The sequence below is a fragment of the Chionomys nivalis genome, chromosome 6, assembly GCF_950005125.1.
Source record: "Chionomys nivalis chromosome 6, mChiNiv1.1, whole genome shotgun sequence".
NCBI classification, from domain to species: domain Eukaryota; kingdom Metazoa; phylum Chordata; class Mammalia; order Rodentia; family Cricetidae; genus Chionomys; species Chionomys nivalis.
In genome coordinates this window covers 77948219-77956222 of record NC_080091.1, presented here as the reverse complement: position 1 = coordinate 77956222, position 8004 = coordinate 77948219, and the positions used below count along the sequence as shown (strand labels likewise).

The 8004-nt window shown below is 47.8% G+C and overlaps 1 protein-coding gene across 2 annotated transcripts in view; it reads left to right on the top strand.

Moving 5' to 3' along the window:
* The first annotated feature begins 211 nt into the window (after positions 1-211).
* Positions 212-8004, top strand: part of Igfbp7 (insulin like growth factor binding protein 7) — a 56833-nt gene continuing 49040 nt past the window's right edge. For both annotated transcript variants that reach the window (XM_057771330.1, XM_057771329.1), the window contains exon 1: positions 212-728. In XM_057771330.1, coding sequence (XP_057627313.1) covers positions 257-728 — 472 coding nt within the window. In that variant the 5' untranslated portion in view covers positions 212-256. The remainder of the gene's footprint in view (positions 729-8004) is intronic.

The following is an 8004-nucleotide window of genomic DNA, read 5'->3' as shown; positions in this document are numbered from 1 at the left end:
GGGAGCCAGCCGGCCCACGTGTTTGGGCATGGGACAGTCCAGCCAAGGCTGTGAAGGTGCCCATGGCAGGGATGGCAGGCGGCAGGAGCACTGGCGGGCGGGCGGGCGGGCGGGCAAGCAGAGCGGGGCGGGCAGCAGTAGACTCTCCGCCCCGGGGAGGGCTCCCATGGTGCGCCGGGCGGGGCGGTGGCTTTAAGGGCCAGCGGCGGGGTTCCCCGCTGCTCATTCGCGCGCGCTCGTGTCCAGCCACCCCGCCATGGAGCGGCCACCGTGCGCCCTGCTGCTCGGCTCAGCCGGTCTGCTGCTCCTGCTCCTACCCCTCTCCTCTTCCTCCTCTTCGGATGCCTGCGGCCCGTGCGTGCCGGCTTCCTGCCCCGCACTGCCCCCGCTGGGCTGCCCGCTGGGCGAGACCCGCGACGCGTGCGGCTGCTGCCCCGTGTGCGCTCGCGGCGAGGGTGAGCCGTGCGGGGGCGGCGCGGCCGGCAGGGGGCACTGCGCGCCGGGCATGGAGTGCGTGAAGAGCCGCAAGAGGCGGAAGGGTAAAGCCGGGGCAGCAGCCGGCGGCCCCGCGGTCCTCGCCGTGTGCGTGTGCAAGAGCCGCTACCCGGTGTGCGGCAGCGACGGCACCACCTACCCCAGCGGCTGCCAACTGCGCGCCGCCAGCCTGCGTGCCGAGAGCCGCGGGGAGAAGGCCATCACCCAGGTCAGCAAGGGCACCTGCGAGCAAGGTGGGCACCAGCGCTTACTCCGCCACCCCCCGCCACTCCCCTGCTGCCGAGCATCCCTGGAGACCCGCGGGAGGGAGGAGTTGACGGCTGCCCGGTGTTCCAAGCCAAGGGAAACGCCTCCCGGCTCTCTTTGGAAGGTTTTATTTGGAGTTTCCTGTGAGCGCCAAGAAAGTGAAAAATCGCAGTAACGGGTGTAAATATAGAAAAGATTTTCTGAGACCTCGGGCTCTATCCCCACAATTCATCCAACTCATAGCTGGCAGGGCAATTCAGAAAAGCCGCTGCTATTCTCTTGAGAACCTTTTCTCGTCATTTTTTTTTTCCCTTGGGTGTGTGCAGAGAGGTGGGTAGACGGAGTTAGCAGAGAAATACGCAGTAAGGACTTTCGGAAAGTTGATTTAGTAACTAGAGAAAAAGAATTTTTAAGTTTGAGTTCATGTTAATCTTAGACACTGGCGTTTCCAGTTATCAAACGCTTTGATGTTGTAAGCCCTCTGACCATATTGCTTTTCTTCTTGGGCTTAGATTTTTTTGTTTTGTTTTGTTTTTTCACAATTTGTCCACAGGATGCAAGGTTCATGAGAAATGCCTTTGACATTATGTCTGTTTATTGTATTCTCTACTAATCCAAACTTATGAAATAGGAAAAAATAAAGTCTGAGGTTGGGACCAAAAAGAAAATATCAGAGACTTAACTCTAGCGCCTGAAATAACATTTTTCCATGAGCAGGCGTTTGAAGGGAAAGTTAGAGCCCGGCGCTGGCAGCTGCTGTCCTGGCCCCAGCCAAGGTAGGAGGGTAGGGGAGAGAATTCAGCTGTTGCACCCTGAACACATTTCAGACTTTCTCCAGACTTTCCAAGTACCAGTTCTTTCTTTACAGCTTTTCCCAGAAACCCATATGCAAATAGGCTGTGTGCCATTCACTCCAAAGTTTGTTGTTAAAAGCCTTAGATGGTGTAGCTCAGTTACCCACTTATGGTATTATCACCTCAAGTTGAGAAAAGAACAGCCCAAAGAGGCCTGCTTCCAACAGAAACAGCCCTTTGTTCCTTTGACTCTGGCATAAGAGTCACATCATGAAGGGAACTGCACATTAAGAGCCATTCCAAATCCTGGGAGTTTCTTATAAACATCCCAAGGGGGACTTTCTTTCCTACAGTCTCAGAGTCAAGGTTCTTTGCCTATCAGAGCACACTACCCTGGCGACTTTCCAAGTGCTGTTGTTTTTATTTTTATTAGTGTATTTTAATAGTACAAGATGATAGGTTTGTTATGATATTTTATAAATGTACTTTAATTTTATTTAGCCTCATCATTGCTCTCTCTCCTCCCCTCTCCTCCCCACTCTCCTTCCTTCTCCCAAGTTATCCACTTCTATTTTCCTGACTTTTTTCTAAGTGTAGATTTTTATCTTTTTCTCTCTTGCTACTTCTCTCAACACTCACACAGTGTAGCGAGCTAATGTGATGGATGAACAGGTCTAACAGGCCTCATTGCCAGTGATGCCCAATCTCCAGTCCCCTCTCCAGGATGCGAGCCTCTTTAAGAGCACAGCCTGACTTTATCTTTAGGCTGAGGAAGATGGTGAGAAATAGCATGTAAAACTGGAAACAAATCAGTCTTGCTTCCCTTAGCCCCACACTGACAAACATGGGGGCTGGCTTCTAGGGCAATGGTAAAAGCAGGCCAGTGAGATGAGGAGAGGACAGAGAGCCCCCAAAATACCTTCCCGCAGCAGAGAAGAATGAGTGATGGGGAAACAAGATCTTCTTATGGACTTGCCTTGGGTCTGGGTGTAGTTTGATAGCGACAGACACTAGGAGGAGAGAGTACCACTTAAATCCCATTCAGTCCTGAGTCTTTACAGAGAGTAACAATGTATCCTCTCACTTCCTCTAATGTTTCTTTCCTCAAGAAAACTTGGATTGTGTTTGTAATGAGGAGTTTATTACAGGACTCAATCCCAGTGAAATAGGCTGTCTGCATTCTGTTCCTGTGGTCTCATTAAACATAATATTTTTTGAGCAGCTAGCCAGCTTCAGCTGCATATAGCTAAGGATGCGCAGAGCAAATCTGGCCTTGAAGACAAAGGAAGTGTGTGTTCACGTTACAAATTGCCGAGCCCTTTCCCTAGGTCCCTGGAGCACCTCCTGGTGTTGCTTTTCTTCACTGAAATTAGCACTTACTGCCTTCTAGAGAGAGCTTGTCCTGCTGGAGTCTGTATCTCTGCAGTAGAAGGCAACGCCATCTGCCTGAAAATCTGTTAGAAAGATAATGAGCTCATAATCTCGAATCTTGGATCTGTCACTGTGAACTGAGTGCCAGTAGAATCCGCTAAGGTCCTTGGCTCACTGGAAGGGGAAGACTTGACAATTCAGCTTAATAAAAAGAGTCAAGACCGAGATGATGAGGCATGACATAGAATCATGTTGCTGAGACAGAAAATGCTACTGTTCTGTTCCAATCCTCAGACCTTTTGTTTGCTGTCCTTCAAATCTGAATTCCTCGGTCCCATTTTCTGGGTACCATTTTCTGTCCCTTCAGAATTTTTACTTGTGGACCCAGAATGCCACTACTTTGGGTCCCATTTACGAGTACTTCCGTGGCTAAGTTCGAACTGCCATTCAGGCAGCAGGAGGGTCTTCACAGTGTAACTCCATCCGGCCTCGTCCCTCCGATTTCCTTTTGTTCCCGCTCCAATATATGGCTGCTGTTCTGCATGCCTTTGGAGATGCAGTGCCTTCTTCCTGGAATGCCTCCTGCCTCCACCCTGCACACACACACACACACACACACAACTCTGTTGGAATTTTATGTCACTTTCTCTGTGAGACCTGGCTTTCCCCTGGTCCATCATGATGTTATTCTCCCAGTATTGTTCAACATTAGCACATCCTTACTGGGTCCTTGCTGAATATTTGTACAGAGACATCACAGCTGACAGTCCACTGTAGAATATGATTCCCTGGGAATGAATGTTAACTCTACAGTGAGCCACACTAACTTTGTGCTCTCATGACCTCTCTGCCCATAGAGTTCCTCGCTTGTAGTATGGGATTACAATTCTACCGTTCTCATAGGGTTTTGTGATGGTTTAATGTCATGGAAATTATCTGTAGAAACCACAGGATGAAGATTGTTGTCATCATTCAACCAGAAAGTTAGCTCTATATGAGGAGAGAGTCTCTGTTGCCCAAAGAGCCCTAATGTCCAAGCGGCTACATCAGTTACGGGTTAATGAATGAGTGAACCCTCCCACACTCTTCTGGTCTTGGAGTAAGCAACTTTGAATAAAATAGAAGTGATTTCTTACTCGTGGAGTTTAGCGTAAACTTTAGACAGAAGCAAGCACTCTTGCACAGTTGTGTGTGCTGTGGAAACACGGGCAGCAGAGAAACAGGATAGAAACTAGGGATGAGTAGAAATACCAGGGAGGGGCAGTGCCAAGAAGCCAAAGAAGGCAGATCTGAGGGCTCCAGCAAAGGGAGGAGCAGGGCCCTTGGCCTGGGTGGACAACAAGCTGTGTAGACCACCCGCAGTCTCAGAATAATCTCTTACACGTCTGTCTTTTCCCAGAGTAAAGGGCGGCCCTCCTTTTAATTCCTTTCAGACACAGTGGCTGGCTAGCAGTAGGAACTTGTTTTATATTTATCAGTCAGACAGAGGAGACCCTTAGGGAAGGGCCTTCTTCTGGAAGTGTGGGCAGTGGGCTCCCTGCTGTGTGTGCCCCACCCCGCATCCTCCCTGACCCCCACCCCCACCCCTTTACACCGATTTAGCTTCCTGTCCAGCGCCGTCTTGAGCTCTAATATCATGCTCACTTTTCCCCAAACCCCCACATTCTCACGTTGTGTCAATGTCTAGAATCGGGTCCAGGAACTGTGTTGTGAGTAGAAAAGGCTTCGGTGAAGGCTTTGATTGTCAGGGACAAATTGTATTTGGCAAATGTTAAAAACCTTCTCTAAGGAATTCATTTTAGACTTATTCTAAGATTGGTAACGTGCCATTTAAATGCTGCTGTGTAATTGCTATCCTTGAGTGAACCCATGAACTCCCCTGGAAGCTGAAACAGAGGTGTTTCAACAGTCAATGAACTTACTAATGAGCTGGTTTATCTTGAGAGGGGGCATGTCAATGTGATGCTTTTCATTAAGCTAAATCTGTCGTGCAAAAACGAGAAGTTTATGCTGAGTAGGGCATTCGGATTTGTGGGAGAAGAGCCACTGATGACTTCTTGGAGGAGTGATATCCTGACTGAGATGGGGGGGCAGTTAGCTAGAGAAGAACTAGTGTGGAGATTGGAATGGAGTTAGAAGGAAGAGGATGGAATACTACTCGCATTACTAAAGAAGGAAGTCTGGTCATTTGTCACAGCATGGATGAACCTGGAAGACATGGCTACGTAAGCCATGCACAGAGACAAATATGGCATGATCTCGTTTCTACGTAGAAACTCAAACCGTCAAACTCACAGGATCAGAGAGTGAAAGATCCTTCTTCATGGAGGCTGAGTGTGAAGTGGGAATAGGAGGAATTGCGGAAGGGCTGTCAAAATACACAGAAGGCAACTAGAAAGGAATCTAAGAACTGCCAGTCCTGAGACCCTGGCTTGCCGTGACAGGCTGTGTTTGCCTTCCTTGTGCCTCGGACCTTCGTTTTACTCAGTGAGATCCCAGGTTGCTTGCTTGTTAGCCAGGACAGCCTCCAAATTACAGCCATCCCGCTACTCCCTCCTCACTTTCAGATCAGAAACACAGAGGGAGGGGAGAGAGTTGCCTATAAGAAATCTGCCCCGGGGCTGGAGAGATGGCTCAGTGGTTAAGAGCATTGCCTGCTCTTCCAAAGGTCCTGAGTTCAATTCCCGGCAACCACATGGTGGCTCACAGCCATCTGTAATGATGTCTGGCGCCCTCTTCTGGCCTGCAGACATACACACAGACAGAATATTGTATAATAAATAAATAAATATTTAAAAAAAAAAAAAAATCTGCCCCAACACAATAGTAATACCATTGTAACTTTATTCCTTTATTGGCCTTGTTTGCCCTTGTTGAACACAGAAGCTTCTAGAATGGTAAGCAGATCAATAATTCTTCCTTATTGCTTTATCTTGTCTTAGTCGCCAAACTGTAGGAAAGCTTTGAGCTCCTGAAGCAGTTTTAAAAAGGAAATGGACAACTCTGAAGAGGAGGGAAAAGAGTTAGGCTCCTTCCAGACTCTAAAATTCCTAACTAGTCTAAAATTTCTCTAAAAATTTAGAGAAAATTACTCTAGAGACAAGGCACAGCCTTCATCGTCTGTTTATTAAATGTCAAGTGCCTGTTCCACAGCTCTTTGAGAAAACAGAATTTAAAGGCCTGAATTAAATAGCCAGAGGCACATTTAAATTACATACACACCAGGAAGAAACCTGTAGCATAAATATTGTAATGTGTGTAGGAGTTGAGAAAGCCTTCTTAGAGATGAGAAATAACCTCAGGAGGGCCAGATAGAGACAGTGGAGACCACTTTCCCCTCCTTCAGTGATGGAGCTGAGCAGGCATACTGACACCTTAATATGTTTTCTGTCCTGTCCCTAGAAGGGTCCACTATGGATCGGCCTTCTAAAAGAAACTGCCTTATAAGGTTTTCTCTTGGATAGCTCAAGGATAAAACGCCCTTGGTTAGAGTCCAAGGGCAGCTGGCCTCTCTCATTCTAAAAGCAGCTTCCCAGTGGATTAGATTGTGTGTTTCCTTTACCTCCAGCTGCTCCATATGGGTTCTGACCTCCTCTGTGCCTTTAATTGTAGCACAAACATCTTCTAAGTAGCCAGTAGGAAGGGAAGGATGACTGTCAACAGACTTGCTAAGCCAGGGGATCCATGAATGTGGCTTCCTTTAAAAGTTTATGAGTGACAAAATCAGAGTTTTGAAAGTGACAGGGACTTAGGTGTCTAATAATTCATGTGCCTGCCCACTTAGGGTACTAGTGAACAGATATCCCAGGATATCTTTAGGTGTCGTTTCAAGGTGGAGGCACTAGACATGCCCACAGATATCACCCCCAAGCCTATTTTGTAGGGGTTTCCCAGGTCAGTGAAGAGCACTGACACACACCGATCACCCAGACTCTGATAGAGCATGAGAAGTTAGGAGAAGAAAACCGGAGTAGACAGAATGGGGGGAACACTGTCTGGTTTCCATCTGAAATCATGTGCAAGAGTTGAATTCATATTTTATCCCAAATTCAATTAATGGCAAACATGATCTGACCCTTTTGAAAACGCTAATGTGCTGAATTGTTTTCCCGGTTCACAGAGGACGGCAAGGCAAGGTTAAGTAGCTGGAGCTAATAGCAGGCCCCACCCCTCACAGCTCTGACCTCGCAAAAGGTTGTGTGGTGGGGGGGGGGCAGCGTAGAGGGGGAAGGAAGCAGAGCTGTCCAGAAAATCCAAGGAGGAAATCCTGCTGTTCCCAAAAGCAGGCCAGAGTAACACAGAAGTCTTGCCTCTGAAAAATAAGAAAGGTTCAAACCGGGTAAGGCAGACCTAGTAACCTAGTGCTGACAAAGACCCATTCATGAGGTTTGATGTCACCCGCAGAGCGGGCTACTTCGAAAAAGGCACCTGTCACAGCTTCAAGATAGTGGAGACAGTGAGCGATGGTGCGATTTAGGCTTCCTCCTCCTTGGGATGATTGTGAAAATCACATCACGAATGACACTAGGCACGGCTGTGCGTGCCTGTGATCCCAGCATGCCTCTGCTCTCCGGCAGTTTTCTCGACTTGAGTGTTTACTCCACGCCGAAGGATGATGTGTGGTGCCTTAGTTTGCATCTGTAGGTACGGAAGTCTGTTTGATGGTGTTAGACCTTGACAAGGTGCAGAAGGAAAATCCGTGGAGGAATTTGAGAATTCAATTAAGCATATTCCATTTTGAATCTGGAAGGAGGAAATGTAGTGCTTTAATGTTCTAGTAGGCATTGGTGCATCTGACCTCAGTTGCCCTGTTTTTTGTGATGTTTTCTTGAAGAAGGACCATCTCCAGCTTCTATGGGGGGCTTGCTTCCTTTGTTGTTGTTGTTTGTTTGTTTTTGTTTTTCAAGTCAGCATGTAAAGTGATGAGTTTCATCACGGCTTGTCTTTTCTTGAATGGGAAATGTTTCCAGGCATTTCATTTGCATCAGCAAGAATTAGCAGCCAACGGTCAAGCGGTGGAGTTGGAGAAGCTTTAGATCTGACATCTGCTTCTGGCTTGACTCCAGGCAGAGATGAGAACACTTATCAAGCAATGGAT